A 20083-nucleotide genomic window follows, 5' to 3' on the forward strand; every position below is an offset into this window, starting at 1 on the left:
GAAGAGGTGTAGATGGCTGGAGGGGAGGTGTAGACTGCTGGAGGGGAGGTGTAGACGGCTGGAGAAGAGGTGTAGATGGCTGGAGGGGAGGTGTAGCCTGCTGGAGGGGAGGTGTAGCCTGCTGGAGGGGAGGTGTAGACGGCTGGAGGGGAGGTGTAGACTGCTGGAGGGGAGGTGTAGATGGCTGGAGAAGAGGTGTAGATGGCTGGAGGGGAGGTGTAGACTGCTGGAGGGGAGGTGTAGATGGCTGGAGAAGAGGTGTAGACAGCTGGAGGGGAGGTGTAGACTGCTGGAGGGGAGGTGTAGACGGCTGGAGAAGAGGTGTAGACGGCTGGAGGGGAGGTGTAGACTGCTGGAGGGGAGGTGTAGACGGCTGGAGAAGAGGTGTAGCCTGCTGGAGGGGAGGTGTAGATGGCTGGAGGGGAGGTGTAGACTGCTGGAGGGGAGGTGTAGATGGCTGGAGAAGAGGTGTAGATGGCTGGAGGGGAGGTGTAGACTGCTGGAGGGGAGGTGTAGATGGCTGGAGAAGAGGTGTAGACAGCTGGAGGGGAGGTGTAGACGGCTGGAGGGGAGGTGTAGATGGCTGGAGGGGAGGTGTAGACTGCTGGAGGGGAGGTGTAGACGGCTGGAGAAGAGGTGTAGACGGCTGGAGGGGAGGTGTAGACTGCTGGAGGGGAGGTGTAGATGGCTGGAGAAGAGGTGTAGACGGCTGGAGGGGAGGTGTAGACTGCTGGAGGAGAGGTGTAGATGGCTGGAGAAAAGATGTAGACGGCTGGAGGGGAGGTGTAGACGGCTGGAGGGGAGGTGTAGAGCTGGAGAGGAGGTGTAGATGGCTGGAGGGGAGGTGTAGATGGCTGGAGAGGAGGTGTAGATGGCTGGAGGGAGGGCAGACAGATACCCACTTTCCTGCTTTGCCTCTGCCCTGGCCAGGCTCCGCCGCAGGCACCTCTTTGGTGGGGCCACCACCGTTTACGGAAATGCACCTAGGATTTGGGACAGGGGCTCAGAGTGGGGCTCTGTATGGACCAGCAGGTGAGGAAGGAAAAGGGAAAACAGAACCTGCCCCACAGTCTGAAGCCAGCTGTGTGCCTGTGTGGCAAAGGTCAGCGGGCAGGACAGGGCCCACGTGCGCCTGGCCACCTTGCCAGTCGGGGGAATACAGCGGACACAGTGCCCAGTTTCCATGGACAGCCTGTATTGAAGTTTTATTTTTTTTCTATACACGTGATTGATTAACAATATAATTAATGGGATGTCATTTTATACCCTGACAAGTTTAAATGTAAATAAATTGGCACCACCTTTAATCAGACTGATGTCCTGACTTGCACAGGAAACATGCACCTAACCTCACCAACCTCAAGCCCTCCCTTCTCAAGTCTCCATGCAAAGACTGTGCCAGTCAGAGTGGGGCTGTCCCCCCGACGAGCCCCCAGAAGCACCCGGCCGGCCATGGCTGTCATTTTGAGGGCGGAAAATAACTGGATTTCTGGTTAATTGGTGACATCCTCAAGAGCTGTGGCAAGCCATGTCTCGGCCGCGTGATGGGGCAGACATGGTGGGTCCTGATGGCCTTGTCTTCACCAAGTGCTCCTAACTCTCAGCAAACTTAGGGTTCATGACCGTCGTGGTGGCGCTCTTGAAAAGGGGATTATCCTGGTGGGAAATGCAAACAGGGGCTTGTGAGTGTGGGAGGTTTTCAGAGCAGAATCTTTCTCCCTGAGGACACTCCCTGCATGGAAGCCGTCACTTTGAGGAAGAGCTAGATGTGGGGCAGCCCCCCCAGGGTCCCAGCACCGGCAGCCAAGCTCACCCACAGCGGCGGACGCCCAGAGGACAAGCTGCCTGGGGAGGCCGGGGTGCAGCCACACACGGTTGTCCACGGCCTCCCGCAGCAGGAGGTCGCATAGTGTGGGACGCACGTGCCCCTCTGCGTGGGACCCCCAAGGACAGCCACTTACATTGTTCCACTGGGACTTGAGCTTCTCCTTCTCAAAGCGCCTGTACTCCCGGAGGTCGCTCAGGTGGATCAGAGCCTTCCAGATGACCAGCAGGAGGATGCCGATCAGCACGATGCCTGCCACGGTGCCCCCGACGATGGCAGCGATGTTGGGGCCTGCCACGCACTCTAGGGAAGAAGCAGCACACCCGAGCGTCAGTCCAGCCCCATCTCACTGAGCCGTGTGCCCACAGGTCCGAGGTCACCCCACAACACAGCACTTAGAGAGACGGAGGTTCCCAGGGCCCCGGCTCACCATCCATCACCATGGCCAGGGGTCAGTGAGAACCTGGCCCAGCCCCTGCTGGATTCCAGGCCAGGCCCTGTGGTTCCAAATGAAACCTAAGGGCCATTGCCACCACCCCTGCTGACAGAGAAGAAGGCAGGGCCAGGGTACCGGGCAGCCAGGACAGAGTGCTAATACTGGGGGGTAGGAGACAGTGCGAGGGACCCCGCTCTCCTACAGCAGAGTTCAGAACCAGGCTCAGGGTCCCTGCTGGAGTTCACTCCCCCTACTGTGAAGGTGATTTGTGGTCGTCAAGGACAAGACCAGAGACCTGAGCTCAGCAGGTGAGGCCAGTGCCAGGATGAGCAACGCAAGGTCCTGGTTCCCACGGCAGCTGTGCCCACCTCCTGAGCATGGGGGCTGTGGGCCATAGTGGGCCAGGCCCACAGCTGCTAACCCTGGGACAGACACTAGCGTTCAGTGCAGTCCCTGGCCTGGTCTGGCATCCTCACTCCCTGTGCCCCTCCTGCCATCCTGACCTGCACCCTCACTCCCTGTGGTTGCTCCTGCCATCCTGATCCGCACCCTCACTCCCTGTGCCCCCTCCTGCCATCCTGACCTGCACCCTCACTCCCTGTGGTTGCTCCTGCCATCCTGATCCGCACCCTCCCTCCCTGTGCCCCTCCTGCCATCCTGACCTGCACTCTCACTCCCCGTGCCCCCTCCTGCCATCCTGCCTTTCCTGGGGGACCTGCCTTCCTTCATCTGTCCTCAAAGGTGAAGTGACTTGGCCAGGATTGCACAAACCAGACGTGACCCAAGTCTGTCCCTCAAAGTGGCCCGCAGGGGTTCCTGCCCTGGCAGGTGGGGGTCTGCAGCCCCAGGCCCACATGTGGGTTGTGAGCTCCAGGCATGTCACCTACAGGCTCAGAGACCCCCGCCGCCTGCCTCGGGCCCCTTCCTGGGGAGGGAGGAGCTCCCAGGTCTCAGTTCTGCAAGAGTCCTGGCCGGCTGCTGGCCATGCCTGATGGAGTCCGCCTGCGGCCCCCCAGCCCCAGCCCCTCTGCCTCTCAGGAGCCTGTGGAACATGAGACCTGAAGAAGCAGGGCCAGTGTCACCAAGGTCACCGTGGGGCTGGGCCTGGTTCCAACTGGAGCTGAACGAGACAGGGTCAGTGCCACCAAGGTCACTGTGGGGCTGGGACTGGTTCCGGCTGGACTGGAGCCGAACGAGTGATGGGCAGAGAGTGTTAGGGGACGGTGGTGCCTGGTGGCCCTGGGCCCCTCCGGGGCTGAGAGCCGAGCACCAGGATCTCCCAATCCCCTCAAGGGAGCCTCACGCAGCAACCTGACCGCGGGCCACCCCCGGGGACCTGCAACTGCAAGCCTTGCCCCATGAGGCATCCAGCGGGAGATGGCCCGGGCCGTGTGGCATGCTGGTGGGCCTGCCCGGTGTGGAGCAGTGGTGCCCCCAGGGAACAGGCCGTCTGCTGCCCAGCTTGATGTGGGGTCAGGTGAGGAGGGGAGGGAAAGGGGAGGCTGCTGGGGGTGAGGGGACCGGCCTCTGGCCTCCTTGCGATGCCAAGGGCATCCCGCATGGCTCATCCACCCTGCTGGGCCCACACCACTGGAGGTGAGATCCTCCTTCCGCACCACCCTCGCCTCTGCGGAGACCCCGCAGCCGGAGCTCTGGAGCCGGTCCCTGCTGCACCCCAGCGGCCTCACCTCGGCTCTCATCCACATAGATGAGGTAGCGGTCCATCCCGTCCTGCTGCTCCAGCGTGTAGGCCACCCAGCAGCCCTCTGAGTCCCTCTCCTTGCAGGTCCTGCCCTTCACGGGGTTGTTCGACAGCTGCAGGCCCGGACACGCCGCGCTGCAGTTCTTCCCAAAGGGGCCCTTTTCGAACTTCAGGCACTCGGCACAGGAGCTGCGGGGAGTCAGGTGTGAGCATCGGTGCCAGGGTGTGCGGGGGCTCCGGCAACGGGGGCTCGGGCTTGGGTGTGTGTCCACCAGGGGGGGCAGGTGGGGTTGGGGTGCCCTCAGGCCAAGGAGGGGGCCCAAGTGGGGCAGATGCAGGTGCAGCGGGTGAACTGGAAGCCTGATCCCAGGGCCCGCGGCAGGTGCGCACAGGAGGGAGGAGGGGCACAGGGGCACGGCGGCCGCTGAGGGCCCCTCAGTCCAGATGCACCCGCAGAGAACCCCGCGGTGCAGAGGTGCTCACTGGGGTCCCCGAGTGAGCCCGGCTGCTGGGTAGGTGGCCGGGGAGTGGGGATCCCTGCCCGCCCTGCCTGCTCCGCCTGCACTCACATGTACTTGCCACAGGGTGAGGGGCAGCCGGGGCACTCCTGGCACAGAGGCAGCTGGTAGCCTGAATGGCACTCACATATGTTGCAGCGGCACCGGCCACGGCCACTGCACTCAACACGCCGCGGGTTCAGGCAGCCCTCGGTGGTCCTCTCGCACTGGCACGCTGAGCCCTCAAAGCCCGGGTGGCAGCGGCACTTCCCGCAGAAGCAGAGCCCCCTCCCTGGAAGACGGGGCAGCACGGCTAAGCTCCTGCTTGGCCTGGGAACCGAGACCCGCCCGAAACCCCACTGCGGTTGCTCCCTCCGGCCCGCCTGCCTCCTCCAGCCTGGGGGATGTTCCTGAGCAAAAGGCATGGGGCCACCAGCCAGGCCTTTCTGCCCCCGCCAGCCACGTGGCCGCCTCCTGGCCAGTCTGGACCTCCCCTGCCCTGCTGTGATGGGACCTCAATAGGGCTGTGACCGTTCCTCCTGTGGACCCTCCCCACAAGGACGCCTTGTCCTCATGGACACAGAAACTGAGGCAGGGCGGGGTGCAGGGTCATCCAAGTTCCTGCTGACGCCCGGTGGCTGGGCGAGACTTGCACTGTCTGTCCTCAGGATCCCCCCTTTCTGTTCCACTCGTCGAATGGTCCAGAACGCACCCCCCAACACCAAGTCTGTGCCGTAGGACGGCCGTTGTCCAGCAGGGACCCACGGGCTCACCCGGGCCGCCGCAGACCTGGCCGTTGTAGCGCTCACAGTTGATGGTGTCACACTCGCAGTACTGCCCGTATATCAGCTTGCCGGGGACGTCGCTGGTGTGGCACAGGCACTGCCCGCAGACACAGTCCCCCAGCCCTGAGCAGATGATGGAGTTGTTGTCCTTCCGGCAGCTTCCTTCCAGCTCCTGGCTGCTCCGGCCCTGTGTCTGGCACTCACAGTTTTTCCCAATGTAGCCAGTGTCACACCTGGGGACAGGAGAGGCCCCAAGGTCAGGCTCCCCCCAGTGATGTGGGACAAGGGACAGCCGCCCTGTCCTCCAGGCCCCTTGCCCTTGGTGGAGAACACCCCTATGGCAGATTGTCTGTGCTTTCCTCGAGGCCTACTGAGCACCTGCCACGGACTAATTGTGCTCAAAACGTACAGGGGCCCTGCGTTCCCTCCCCAGGATGTCCCGAGGGGAAAGCAGACACCTGGCCTTGGCCTGCACATGCAGTGGCTTGGCAGGCTCACTGTGGAGCTGTGTTGCAGCCATGCACATGGCCTGTGCTGTGATACTGGTGCTCTGTGAGTGGCTGGTGTCTGCTCCTGCGTGCCCCTCATGGTGGCCAGCGGGGACTCGGCACTGCCACCTGCCACAGCCCCGCCCTCCCTCCTGCGTTCGTGCACTGACAGGCCAGGTTGTGGGAGAATGAAGGGACAAGGGGTTTTTACAGATGTGGAAGCTGGCATCAAGCCGCTGGCAGGCAGGAGCCACACCCACCCTGAGGCGTCCTCAGAGACGGCACTGCCACGGGCTCTCCTGCTCCCCAGAGGAGGAAGCTGCAGGACCGAGTGTCTGAGTACCTGTGGCAGGGCACCCCCCGACACCTGCCAAGTGTTCCGACTGAGTCACCCCTACAGTCCCGTGAAGAGGCCGCCCCAGGGCTGCACACCCAGGACAGTGGGCGGGGTGGCCACTGAGGCACGGGGACAGCAACAGAGACCACCAAGACCACAGAGACCGTCATTGTCCTGAGATATGGGAGGAGGCTGGGGGCAGCGGGGACCTGAAGGTGAGGAAGGGCACTGCCACCAGGATGTGGATTGGCACCGCGGTCAGGACAGGGGAGGAGGTGACCAGAGCAAAGGGGGCAGAGTCCTGGGAGGTCGGCCTAGCAGCTCTGGCCAGGCAAGCAAGGAAAGGGGGACAGCCATCCAGCCCCCGGGCAGGCCGCCTGGCTGAGTGCCATGTGAACATCCCCACTGGGTCCACCTGTCCCCCACTTCTCCCTGAGGTGGGGTGCCCACGCCTGGCAGGGGGTGTGCACGCCCGAGAGGTGGCCTATGCGGCCCAGGCTCCCAGAAGCCGTCACCTGTCCCAGGAGGCTCTCTAGCTACCCATGCCCCAGGGCTGCCAGCCTGATGGCCTTGGGTCCCCAAGGTCAGAGAGAAGCCAGCTCCTAGGGTCAAGGAAGGTCGGGCAGAGAAAGTGACCCACTCAAGGCCATGGGCATGCCCAGCGGGGACTCCTTGTGCCCCTGAGATCGGCCTCCATCCTCTGGTGAGGGGGTCCTCCTGCCCACAAGTCCCCTGCCTTGGGTCCTCCATGGCCAGAGAGTGTAGAGTACAGGCTGGCATTGCTGGTGCCCTGGCTCAGGAGCACGGGTGAGGGCTTGCCGAGGGGTTCTGGGTTCCAATCCCAAATCTCCCCACCTCCTGCAGAAGGGGGCCCCCAGGATGCCTGCTCCGTGGGGTGGGGGAAGGGATGGAGCCACCTGCACCCACCTCACCTGCCGACACCTGCCCTGTGGGGTGGGGCTGGGGGAGACTTCACGGAGACCTGCGCCCACCTCACCTGCAGACACCTGCCCTGTGGGGTGGGGCTGGTGGAGACTTCACAGAGACCTGCGCCCGCCTCGCCTGCAGACACCTGCCCTCTGGTGTGGGGCTGGGGGAGGCTTCATGGAGACCTGTGCCCGACTTGCCTGCTGACACCTGCCCTGTGGGGTGGGGCTTGGGGATGGTTCAACAGGGACCTGCGCCCGCCTCACCTGCAGATGCCGCACTCCAAGAAGCCCTTGCCATGGCAGAGGCTGCGGTCTCTGCTCTGGTCCCAGCACCGGCACTCGCACTGGGGAAGGACCCGCACGGTCACTATGTCCGTGAAGCCCAGCGCCCGGATGACAAACGACTGCTCCTGGATACACTCTGTGGCCGTGACCTTCACCTGGAAGGTGATCTGCAGGGCAGTGCTGGGCTCAGGTGGGGACCCTCGGCGGCCAGGGTGGCAGCCCGGCTCCCAACCCTCACCTCCTGGCCTCTGCAGGGGTCCTGGGGGGTTCAGCGTGGGGAGGAAGGGGTGACCAGGAGCAGGAAGAGCTCATGCTCAGATCCGAGAGCCGAAGTCAGCCGGCAAGGAGGTGCTCTGCCCGCACTCCCGCGCTGGCCGGCACCAGGATCTCCCCGGCCACACATCAGCAGAGACATGTGACACGCAGACAGCAAATCAGGATAAGCTGAGCACACTCCCACTCGGACCACCCAACATGAGGGAAACGTTCTGGTGAGAATCCATGGGACGGCCGGGCGCCGCGGCTCACGCCTGTAATCCCAGCACTGTGGGAGGCTGAGGCGGGTGGATCATCTGAGGTCAAGAGTTCGAGACCAGCCTGGCCAACATGGCGAAAGTCTGTCTCTACTAAAAATACAAAAATTAGCCGAGCGTGGTGGCACACGCCTGTAGTCCCAGCTACTCAGGAGGCTGAGTCAGGAGAATCACTTGGATTGTAGTGAGCCGAGATCGCACCAGTGCACTCCAGCCTGGGCGACAGAACGAAACTCCATCTCAAAAAAAAAAAAAAAAAAAAAAAATCCACAGGCAGCATTTACGAAGAAACATGTTTGGAGGAATTCCAAAGTCATATTAAGAAAATGCAATGAAAGCAAGTGTCTTACTGAATATTATTTCACAGCTAGCAAAAAAAAAACAACACAAAAAACAAAAAACAAAAAAAAACAACAAATGATTGGATAATAAACTTAAACCTGAAAGATTAGGGAAGGAACTCAGTGTCCATTCCTAACCACCTGTGTGGCCCATGCCTTAATGTTTCTGTCAAAAAAACAGAATGAAACACGCAGAAAATCATGACAACTAACCCTACCCAGGTTTGCCGTTTGTGCCTGTTCTGTGTGTCCGGCGTCTGCCCCCAGGGGGTGCAGCCATCACTCCATCCCTCAGTCTGCAGTGGCCTGACCCAGGGATTTGGGGCTCCAGGTTGATGAGTAGGACTCTTGGGCCAAGGCGTGTGTGAAGAACCCTCCCAGCACCCTCTCACTGAGAAGCACCCTCCCGGCACCCTCTCACTGACGTTCCTGACATCAGCTTCACAAGGAAAGCGTCTGGCCTCGGCAGAGAGGAGGTGAAGGAAAGAAACAGGGACCTGCCAGTGGATGCTGCCTGCTCCCAGACAGCCTCTGATGCCTGTGTGCCCCTCCCTTCCCCCATCAGAGTGCTGGGATGGGGACCCTGGCTCCTTCTGGCTGTCCCCAGGACCCCTCAGTGTGCTGGGATGGGGACCCTGGCTCCTTCTGGCTGTCTCCAGAGCCCCTCAGCAAGCTGAGATGGGGACCCTTGTGGCCAGGCTCACCGGGACATTGATCTGCACGCCATCACAGTCACCTCTGGGCTGGTTCCTGTGCGTCACTCCATTGCTGCAGAAGGAGTCATAGGTGACTTTCAGGGTGTCGGGGAGGGCGTTGTGATCCAGGAAGACCCTGGAGGAGAGTTTCTGCGGGCAGAGAGCGGTTACTCTTAGGGGGCGAGTGTTTCTGTTGTCCTGGCCCTGCCTGGCCCAGTGGTTTAGACCCGTCTCCACTTCTGCTCTCCCCGCAAGTCCCCAGTGTCAGCTAATGACACAGAGGAGAGCACAGCAGGATGTGCTGAGGATGGCAGGGCTGCCAGGGCCACAGTCCTGCCCTCGAGACAGCCCGACCACAGGGACTAGCATGGAGCCAGGGTGTGAGACTCAGGGATGGGAGCTTCTGCTGCTCCTCAGCCTTGAGTCCCCAGGACCTAGCACAGGGCAGGAGCTGCATAAATTGTTCAAGCGATAAGAGAGATAGGGAGAAACAGAGAGAGGCAGAGACAGACAGAGATGGGCAGAGCCAGAGCCAGAGACAGAGAGATGGAGAGAAACAGAGAGAGGCAGAGACAGAGACAGACAGAGATGGGGCAGAGACAGAGAGAGACAGAGAAAGAGAGACAAAGACTGAGAGACAGACGGAAATTGAGAGGAGGCAGAGGAACAGGTTCATAGGGGCATCGGGTGAATGGCCAGGGCAGTGGCGTCACCTGCATCCTCTGTGTAAGGACAGAAACACCTCGGGCAGTGGCTGGCACCCAGGAGGGTCTGCTCTGGGGGTTTGGGGCTCACGGGAGGCTACGAGAAGCAAATGGCACCTCCTCCACGGGCCTTCAGTTTAATTCAATGACCCAGCATTTGTCGGAGGCGCTAACGTGCTGAGCTCCCTCAAGCCAGCAGGACCTTTGGCCTAGAAGGATCCAGGCCAGAATTCTGAGAACATCTCTCACCTGGGGGTAGATTTCCAGAGCAGTCGGGACCTCTGGTGCCTGGGGCCCTGAGTGGCACCTAGTGCGCACCTATTCCTACCTATGTCCACCAGGGCCATGGGCTCCCCAGGGGAGCAGCCCAGGGTGCAGCTCGATGGGCCGTGCACCAGGGAGAAATTCAGGGGGTGAGGGCTTCTCTGGAGCTTGCCCAGGACAGGTGAACAGAGCAAGAGGAATTCCACCCCCCAGGGTGTCTTCCCAGGGCCCAAGTCCACCGTGGGGGTTTCCTGTGTCCTCCTCCTGCCCCAGCTGCACTGTTTGCCACCAGAGCTGTCCACCCCCCTTCTCCATAGAGACCCGCAGAGAAAAGTCTGGAATGAAGAGTCCGGAGCTCGGGTTTCAGGGAGCATCGCCCACAACATCAACGAGAGAGGACCCAGAGCTCCCCGTGGAAGTGCCAGGCCAGGGTGTCCTGGAGGCCCGAGGGCGGGTCGGGAGGCTGCAGCTGCCCCACGGGGCAGGGGCTTTCCTCCCAGACCACCCTCCTGCTGACCTGCAGCAGGAGCTGACCTGCAGTGGGGAGATTGCTGGCCACCCCATGGGTCCCAGCTGAGTGGTGCAGGAGACTCACATTGTAAGCATTCTTAATGAGATGGACCACATTGCTGGAGTCCTCAGACAGCTCCCCCACGGCTGACTTGGGGATGATCTCGGTGAGTTTCTGTTGGGCAAGAAAACCAGACATGGCACGGCTAGGACCTGTGCCACGGCATCTCCACGCACTGGGCTCACCCCAGGGGCTTTTGCACCTGCAAAATGGCTGGGACGGTCCTCAGCGCAGTTTTGCACTTGGTCCCCAGAGTGTGTGGTCAGTGATGTGTGGTAAGAGGTTCTCGGGGGTAAAAGCCCTGAGCTGCCCAGGGGCCACGCCTGGAATCCCAGTACTCGGGAGGCCGATGTGGGAAGGTTGCCTGAGCCCAGGAGTTCAGGACCAGCCTGGGCAACATAAGAAGACCCCATCTCTACAAAAAGAACAAATATTAGAGTGGTGTGGCGTCACATGCCTGTAGTCCCAGATACTCGGGAGGCTGAGGCAGGAGGATCACTTAAACCCAGGAGGTGGAGGTTGCAGTGAGCTGAGATCGCACCACTGCACTCCAGCCTGGCCGACAGAGCAAGACCTTGTCTAAAAAAAAAAAAAAAAAAAAAACCCAGGCCAGGCATGGTGGCTCACGCCTGTGATCCCAGCACTTTAGGAGGCCAAAGTGGGTGGATCACTGAGGTCAGGAGTTTGAGACCAGCCTGGCCAACATGGTGAAACCCCATCTCTACTAAAAATACAAAAATCAGCTGGGCATGGTGGTGGGCGCCTGTAAGCCCAGCTACTCAGGAGACTGAGGCAGGAGAACCCGGGAGGCGGAGGTCGCAATGAGCTGAGATCACACCATGGCACTCCAGCCTGGGCAACAAGAGCAAAACTCTCTCTCAATAAAATAAAATAAAATAAAATAAAATAAAAAATAAAAAAAAATTTACTGTTGCATCATGAGGATAAGAAAAGAAAGCAAAGCCCTGAGCTGCAGCATTGTCCAGGCTTGTGTGAGTCCTCCCGCCTGCGGTGTGAGTGTTCCCGCCTGCGGTGTGAGTGCTCCCGCCTGCGGTGTGAGTGCTCCCGCCTGCAGTGTGACTGCTCCCGCCTGTGGTGTGAGTGCTCCTGCCTCTGGTGTGAGTGATCCTGCCTGGTGGATTTCAAGCTGGCAACATCACTGGGTTGGGAGGACGTGCATGGTGGCCAGTGTTGGCCAGAATTTCCACCACACAGGTAGGAAATTCCTACCACCACACAGGTGTTAGGCGGAAGTAGCCCCACGAGGGAGGATCACAGTAAAATCACCAGGAAGCCATTGGCTCTGGGCACTCTACTGAGTTTCCATGGGTGTTAAACAGCCCGGTGACATCGGTTCTGGCCGGCCAGATGCACAGGGGCGCGGCCAGCCTCCCCCACGCTCACACATGCTCAGCTCCTTTCATGGAAGATTGCGGCATCGTTTCACCTTCCAGGAACACGGAGCAGATGGTCGGGTCACCTCCCCGCCCAAACCCTCCCATGACTGCCCTGAATGGACGCAGTCCCTTCCATGGAGCTCCTGGGGCCGGTCACAGCCTGGCCACCACCCTCCTCTGCACCCACCGCCCACCTCCATCCGTCCCAGTCTGGGGCCATCCCTGTCTTGGGAGAGCTGGGCCCTCCCACATCCTGTCCTGCTGAGCCTGCTGTGCGCTTGGTGCAGAAACACACTCGGAGGGGGCGTGGCACGTGTGTCCACACTCGCTGCCTGTTGCCTTGACCACCCCCGAAGGTGACCAGGAAAGGCTGAGAAAGGCTTGTGTGCCCCAAGGCTCAGCAGTAGGCATGGGGTGCACTCTACCTGCCTCCAATGCCTGGCCCTGGTGCCACACCATCGCCCAGAGTCTGGCTGCCATGACAAATGGCAAAGGATTGGGACCTGCTACTGCTGGTGAGGAGGGGACCATCATGGCCACCTACAGATGGGACACAGGGCTGTGACATCCTGACCAGCAGGTGGTCTCCGTGGATGTCCAGCCCCAGCCCTGCCCTGCGCTGATCCACTGTCCCGGCAGCCTGACCAGCTCTGGGTGCCCACTCGGAGGGTCCCCCAGACACCTGCCCCCATCCCGTGTCTCCCGCAGGGTCCTGCTCCCACTCCAGAGCCCGGGGAACCTATGGCAGGAACCGCTGGTCTCGCTGTCGGCCCCAACACACCACGAGGTTGAGCTTGTAGCTGGGATACGGGCCTGACAATGGATCCCTGTAGTTCAGCAAATGTGCACTTTACAAAAGCAGCGGCCCTCCCGGGCACTTTCCTTCCCCAAACCCCGAGTATGTCTCCTCAGCCTAAGCAGCAGGGCAGGGGCTGTGAGGCTGCCCAGCTGGGCAGAGCCCCGGGCAGGGGGAAGCGGGGGCCCTGGTTTCCCGTGTGCCATTTTGAAGAAGATGGCGGTGATGGCCCTGGAATGGCCAGCAGGTCGGTCACTGTCCGGATGAGGGTAATCGGGCCCTTTAGGGCGGCTGCTCTGTGAATTCCCCGAGTGGGTGAGCTCAGTACCCACGACGCACTGCCGGCCGGGCACCACTGCCCCTTTCACAGATGAGGAAACTGAGGGCTCGGGGTAAGGAAGGGCCTAGGGCGTCCTGTGGTGAGTAACAGAGCTGGGTGTGAGGTGAGCCACCCAGGGCCCTGTCCACCCTGAAGAACGGGGCACGTGGCTGTGTAAAGTACAATGACAACCACCTCCTTCCTCCAGCTCAGTCCTTCTGTCCCTGTGGCCTCAGGGCCACACACTGTGCAGGCTGCTATGGGCGGAGGCTCCTTTCAGCAGGGCGTGCAGTGTTTCCTTCCTTCTAGTGAATCCCTGTTACGCAGTCAAGGCTCCACCCAGCAGGCCTGGCTGGCCACACCGCACACATGCCGAAGAGTGGTAGACCCCGGCTGAGCTCCTGAGAGGTGGCCTCTGAGCCCTTGGTACATCCTACCCGATGGGGGTGTCATTGTTCCTGGGGCCTCAGGTCACACCGGATAGTCCCACAGTGTGATTTGGGGTGGGGCCCTGGACAGTTTTCAGCTTGACCTCTGGAGGGCTAGAGACTGAGGTCAGCCATGGGGTGTCAGCTGCGCCGCTGTGACTGACCCCCAGTAGACGCCGAGGCTCGAGAGCCTCCCTAGGGACCATGTTCTGTGCATGAGGCCACACGTCATCGCTGGGAGGATGGAGCGCCGCCCACACCCCCGCAGGGAGGGGACACTGGGAGCTGGTGCCTGGTTTCTCTCCTGTGCACCTTTGACCTTTGCTGACTTTTGTCTGTATCCTCACACCTCGGGCAGCGGCTGGCACCCAGGAGGGGCTGCTCTGCAATAAACTGTAACTGTGAGTTTACTGGTTCCTGAGCTCTGCAAGTCCTTCCCGCAAATCACTGATCCTGAGAAAGGTCTTGGGAACCCCGACAGCACCTGAGCATCTTGACGCACTGACCTGCTCAGGCTGAACACATGGCACTAGCAGCGGAAATGCAGGATGAACGTGTTTGACTGGGGGCCTCTGCTTCTAGGAGCAGAGGCTGGTTATCAGCTGTGCTTCCTTCGTGAAATTCATCCCACTCCGCACTCCAAGCTTGTGAACGTTTTTGTGTAATTTTATCTTCACGGAGAGTGTTGATGTTCAAATGTATGTGAGCATAAAATAAGTGTGTTTCCATAAAATAAAGAATTGTGTTGTATTCCAGGAAAAAACAGAAATATCACCAATGCCAAGACATGCTGTTAACACAGCTGAGTTTCAGGGACGGGGAGGAATCCCTCCTCCTATCGACACGCAGGCGTCCTGTCCCCGACGGGAAGCCTCGGGCTCCTCACCTAGGGGGATCTGTGACCTGGGCCGGCTGGTTGCTCACATGCCCAGCATGCGGAGGTGGCGCTCAGACCTGCAGTGGCGCTGGGTCTGGCCCGTGGCTGAAACGTGCCCCCACCCAATGGATGCTCGGGACCCGACAGCACTCACCTCGTAGGTCTTCACCATCCTACTGGTCACCGCGAAGATGGGCTGGATGTTGTTTTCAGCCAGCTTGTGCGCCAGCTGGCCCACCGATGGGTAGTCCTGGAGAGAGGAGGTCCTGCTCAGTTGGCCCCGAGTCCAGGACAAGGCTTCCAGGTACCCGCCCCTGTCTGCCCCGCTCAGCGTCAGCCCTGCCCGTGCTTCGAACCCTCTCTGGGGAAGGCTGGAGAGGCAGAGGCTGCCACACAGGAGTGCAGGGCAGAGAGCTGCCACGCCCTCTGGGCAACGTGTGCATAGACTCGGGCTTTCAGAGTCCAGGCATGAGCAGCATTTGAGGCGTCTCACCGTGGGACTGGGGATGTCCACGGGGGCAGAATCCCAGCCTTCCCCACACGGTGGACCTGCTTTCGCACTGAGGGACACTCAGTTTCGGCAGAGGCCATGAGTGTCAGGTGCGGCTCTCCGTACCCGAGTTCTGGGACCCGAGGGCCGTCCCTCCCCTGTCTGTGGCTCCCGGCAGAGGACCTGAGTCTTGTATCTCTAAAGTCCTTTGCGGCCCCCAGAGCCTACGACGTCAGGCTGCAAGAGCGTCGCACCACGGCTAGCGAGGACAAGCCCCTTGTGACCGGTGGTTGCCTCTCGGCCCACGGCTGATCCCAGCCAGAAGTCCTGGCCCCTCTGAGCCATTGAGATGCCTCCGCAGAGAGGCTCATCCTAACCCCGTGCATCCTGGGCCCCTTCTCGCCTCTGTCCCTCCCCGCATGTTCCTCATGGTCCCCGCAGCCCCTCACCCAGCTCAGGCAATAGGGGCAGGGAGGGGCCACACTGGAGGAGGCGGACTCAGGGGCAGCAGGGAACGTACAGGGGAGGCCGGGAGGGGGAGGAGGCAGATGCTCGGGGATGGGACCCTGGCCAGAGGCGGGGACGGCAGGGTGCAGCTGTAGCCTGGGGGCGGTTACTATACCTCCACAGCAGCTGTCAGCCCAGGTAGGGGGGCAGTGGGGCTGGAGACCAACAGGGCCTGGGTGTCCCACAAGGCGAGGCCGGGCCTCAGCCTGGCTGCCCCCACCAACCCCACCCTCCCCTGGCCTGAGGCCAGTCCAGGGAGACCCCACGCTGCCACTTGGGGCTTCCAGAAGTTTCCTCAGGAATCTGCTCCTTGGGTCAGAAGGAGGCTCTGTCAGGTGGAGACCCCACCCTTGTCTCCTCCGTCAGTGGTGTCCTGCCAGGTGGTGCCCGGGTGCCTAGGGTGGGGACTTACGAATTCGTTGCTCCTCTTGTACAAGTTGTCCTCCAGGTGACAGCGGCCGTCGTTGGGGGTCAGGATGGCGCCCAGCTTCCCGTCGCCCGCGAAATGGAAGCCGTCATCGGTGGCAAACACCAGCAGCCGCGTGACGTTGCGCCAGCCGATTTCCTCCTGAGAAGAAGGCGTGGGGGGCAGGGTTACCTGCCTCAGTTTCCCAGACCGAGCCCTCTGGAGCAGAGGAGACGATGCAGAGCTGGTGGGGTGGCCCGGAGGCTGGTGTGGGTCCCCCTTTCCCCTGGGTCTCAGGGACCCAGCTGTGTTCCCCCAGACGCCACGCCCAGGAGGAGACAACGGCCCTCAAACACCCCGTGCACGTGTGAGGCACAGGGAGCGGAGGCACACGTGGAAAGGCAAGGAGACAGACATGGCTGCGGTCCCTGCACTTCAGAGCTGGGAACAAACCCTCAGGAAACCATCCCCAAGGGGAAAAACCCTCACAGACGCATGGGCCACACGCAGAACGAGTGCAACACGGAGGAAAACGAGCCTGAGGGGCCCAGCAGGCCTTGAGTCCACCATTGACAGCCCCTGGCAGGCGCATGTGGGGGCCGTGCGTGTCCTAGGCTGTGACCTCACACTTGTGAGCAGTGTGTCTGCGCTGGGACTGCAGGGAAGCAGGAGAGCTAAGGTGGGTTGTGAGGGGAGGACAGTGCATGTGGCCTCAACATAGCCCAGGGACTGTGGCTGCTCTGTTAGGCTGATAGTCACAAACTGGGTGGGCAGGACGTGGAGAGCGACACACACTGGGCAGCCAGCGCCCACCCGGCCTGGAGGGAGGAGGGTGGTTCCACCCCAGGAATCATGGGACCTGCTGCCTAGCGGCCCTGTTCCACCCTTGGCCGCTCGCAAAATATTTAGGCTTCATAAGGTTTGCCCAGGGTCACAAATTTAATTCACAGCAAACAATGAAATCAGCGCATGATTTTCAAGCCCTCGTGGCCACCCTCCCTTCCTCCTGCCCTTTCCTGCATGGGCAGCAGCAGGGTGAGGAGCTGCTCTCCCCAGGCCCAGGCTGGAGTCCCTTAGACGACCTGCCGGCCAGGGTACCCCCCTGCCCCCACACAGCGCCTGACAGAGCCCCCCACACTGGGGGAACGTGGGGACCCAAGCAGGGGCAGCGGCCTCACCGGGCAGGCGGCGACCTGCATCATGGCGTCCAGCCCACCCTCGGGTGCATCCAGGTTTCCGGAAATCAGCTGCTTCCCGACCTCGGTCTGAAACTGGCTGGAGTTGTTGGTCAGCTTCAGCACGTGCCTGAAGGCAAATGGGGGCTGGCACTCCTTCTCCTTGTTGGGGCATGGGTTTCGCAGCTTATCAGGGTGCGTGTTCACGAACGGCAGCACGGTCTTGTCCACGAAGGACCCGAAGCCTGCAGGGCACATGGAGGGGCTGGGGAGGTGGCAGGCTGGGCCCAGGTGGGAGGGCCAGCTTCAAAGGGGCACGAGGGCAAGCCTGTTTCCTCTCTCCTAGCAGGGAGGTGGAGAAAGCAAGATGGCACATGTGGAGTGTGTGTGTGAGCATGTGCGTTGTGCAAGCACGCATGTGAACGTATGTGGGCGTGTGTGTGAACCTGGGAGTGTGCAATCATGTACATGCATGAGCATAAGTGTATGCATGTGTGTTCCTGCATGTATGTGTGTGACCAGGTATACATGTGGGCATGTGAACAGGTGCGTATGTGTATCTGTGTGTGCAGCCATCTGCATGTGTAAACATGCGTGTGTACATGCGTAGCACAACTGTGTGTGCACATATTCCTGTATGCATGTGAGCATGTTCAGGTATGGACACACCTAGTTCACATAGGTGACCAGGTACATATGTGGGCATGTGTGTTTGTGTATGATTTATACATGTGAGTGAAGACATACATGGGTGATCATGAGTGTGCACATGAGCATGTCTGTGTGCACATGTGGTCTTGCACGTGTGTATGTGTGTGCATGTGTGTGCACATGCAAGTGTGAGCATGCATTCACGTGTGTGTGCATGCATTTGTGTGTGAGCATGCATTCACGTGTGTGAGCGTGCATTTGTGCATGTGAGCATACATTCGCGTGTGTGAACATGCATTTGCGTGTGAGCATACATTCATGTGTGAGCATACATTCACATGTGAGAGCATGCATTTGTGTGTTTGAGCATGTGTGTGAGCATTCACGTGTGTGAGCATCCATTCACGTGTGTGTGCATTTGAGTTTGAGTGTGCTTTTGTGTGTGAGCATGCATTCGCGTGTGTGAGCATCCATTTGTGCATGTGAGGATACATTCATGTGTGAGTGTGCATTTGCATGTGTGAGCATGCATTTGTGTGTGAGTGTGCATTGCATGTGTGAACATGCATTTGTGTGTGAGCGTGCATTCACGTGCATGAGCGTGCATTTGTGTGTGAGCATGCATTTGCGTGCGTGTGTGTGTGTGTAAGTGTGCGTGTGTGCATCCCCGCATGTAGGGAAGGTGGCAGAGTGCCGATGTGAGAAGCCACGCCCGGCGGGGAAGACATGCGCTGTGACTGACGCACACGTGTGCTGGAGACTTGCTCTGTGGCGAGGCAGTGCTGGTGTAGAGCGGAGCCCTTGGCCCAGCAGAGCTTGCTGTGTGGTTTCTTCAGCGCTGCCGTCGCTGTGCCGTCTATATGTGTTGTGGTCTTTAAAGTTTAATAATTGGCACTGTCAGAATTTTGTGTTTTAAACATACCAAGAAATAAATAAAGGAAGTAGAAGATGGAAGGGGAAGTGGAGGGCTGGACAACGTCTACAAGTGTTGGGGAGCCAGGGACTGGGTGTGGCCCCTGGCAGGGAGGCAGGCCGACTGCAGCCCTGTGGATGCCCTGGGGGGACCTGCATCTGGGGCCCCCAGATCTACCCTGGGGACCTGAGTGCGAGGAGGTGTGTGGGCCACAGGCAGGAGTGGCCAGGGTCTGGGAAAGGACTGGGCCTCGCCCTGCAGCACCTGGCCTTAGTGGCTGGGGCCTGGGAAAGGACTGGGTTTTGTCCTGCAGTGCCTGGGCCTCACCAATGCGGCCGGACTCGGTGATCTCGTTGAGGGCCCGTAGCAGGTCGCCCCCCAGCTTCTTGACATTCCTGAGGTCATCAAGCATGGAGTAGGAGAGGTCCATCAGGTAGTACAGGTCGATGGGGTAGCCCTTGGCCCGCCGGAAGGTCACGTTGAACGCTGCTGCCTGGCCTGCCGGTGGGGACAGAACAAAAGGAGCCACACCTCACATCTCACACAGGGTGTCTGGGGGCGTGTGGCCCCGAGCGGGCTGTGCACTGGCACCCTCTCCTCCAGCCCCCAAATCCTCCTGACCTCCCCTCTCCCCGCCTGGCAGGAGAGCTGAGGACCAGACACAGGATGTCCAGGCAGGCTGGAGTTTCAGAGGAAGGACATGACTCCCGGATGCAGGCATGTGCCTCGCAGTGACACTGAAACCCGCCTGGGGTGCTTAGAGTTGACGCCAGCGACACTGGGGACGCCTTTCATTGAGAGTGCCAGCGGCTCACCTGGGCTCACACCTAACCGGGCCCCATGCCTGCAGTCCCACGGGCGCCCTCATCAGCAGCCACATAGACAGGCATCACACGAACCTGGCACTTCCCAGCAAGGCCCACGCGGGCCGTCCCCAGGAGGCCCCTTTCTCCATCCCAGCCCTGGACTTCCGCTCGCCTGCATCTCAGTCACACGTGCGGTTGTGTAACTGTCTGTTTACCTGTCACCGCAACCAGCCTGTGTCCCTGGCTCCCAGACCGTGCCTGGTACAAGTCAGCTCTCCATAAACACACATCATGTTAATGAATGAGCAAGGAGGGAGGGTGACGAAGCCTGTCCCCTCTGCCCCACCCTCCAGCCTTCAGCCCCCCTGGGCGGCAGGACAAGTGCAGAGCCCCACTCCACCCCCAACCTGCCTGCTGCCACGCCCTGGGAGAAAGGGTATGTGCCCCTCCACACAGACACACACACACGCACTCCTACACATAAATACACCACATGCACCCACAGTCACACATGGCATACACACCCACATATATGCACACACACAATACTCACACACAAATATACCTCATGCACACACAGTCACACGTAGCACACACACACCCACATATACACGCACATGGCACCCACACACAGCAAACACACCACAAATATGCACACACACCACAAACACCAACCACCACATATGCACGCAAACACACACACCACACACTCATACACAACACCAGACACAAAGCACACATACTACATGTACTTGTTCATATACACAAACACACCACATGCACGCACACACACTCGCACACACATACACACACCAAACACACACACATGCACTCACGCACATACACCACACACATGCACTCACATACACATGCATGCCACACACATATACACATGCCACACACATGCATTCACACCCATACACACA

General features: G+C 60.2%; 1 protein-coding gene across 1 annotated transcript in view; it reads right to left on the minus strand.

Moving 5' to 3' along the window:
- Positions 1-1178: 1178 nt before the first annotated feature.
- The window catches only part of ITGB2 (integrin subunit beta 2), a 42867-nt gene continuing 23962 nt past the window's right edge, over positions 1179-20083 (minus strand). The window contains exons 6-17 of the mRNA XM_003823822.5: positions 18679-18849; positions 16791-17032; positions 15619-15774; positions 14364-14459; positions 10417-10506; positions 8863-9003; positions 7264-7451; positions 5234-5478; positions 4533-4752; positions 3950-4152; positions 1962-2128; positions 1179-1656 (exon numbers count right to left, since the gene is read on the minus strand). Of these exons, the coding sequence (XP_003823870.2) occupies positions 1594-1656; positions 1962-2128; positions 3950-4152; positions 4533-4752; positions 5234-5478; positions 7264-7451; positions 8863-9003; positions 10417-10506; positions 14364-14459; positions 15619-15774; positions 16791-17032; positions 18679-18849 (1982 nt within the window). The 3' untranslated portion in view covers positions 1179-1593. The remainder of the gene's footprint in view (positions 1657-1961; positions 2129-3949; positions 4153-4532; positions 4753-5233; positions 5479-7263; positions 7452-8862; positions 9004-10416; positions 10507-14363; positions 14460-15618; positions 15775-16790; positions 17033-18678; positions 18850-20083) is intronic.

This window comes from Pan paniscus, chromosome 22 (genome assembly GCF_029289425.2).
Source record: "Pan paniscus chromosome 22, NHGRI_mPanPan1-v2.0_pri, whole genome shotgun sequence".
NCBI lineage: Eukaryota > Metazoa > Chordata > Mammalia > Primates > Hominidae > Pan > Pan paniscus.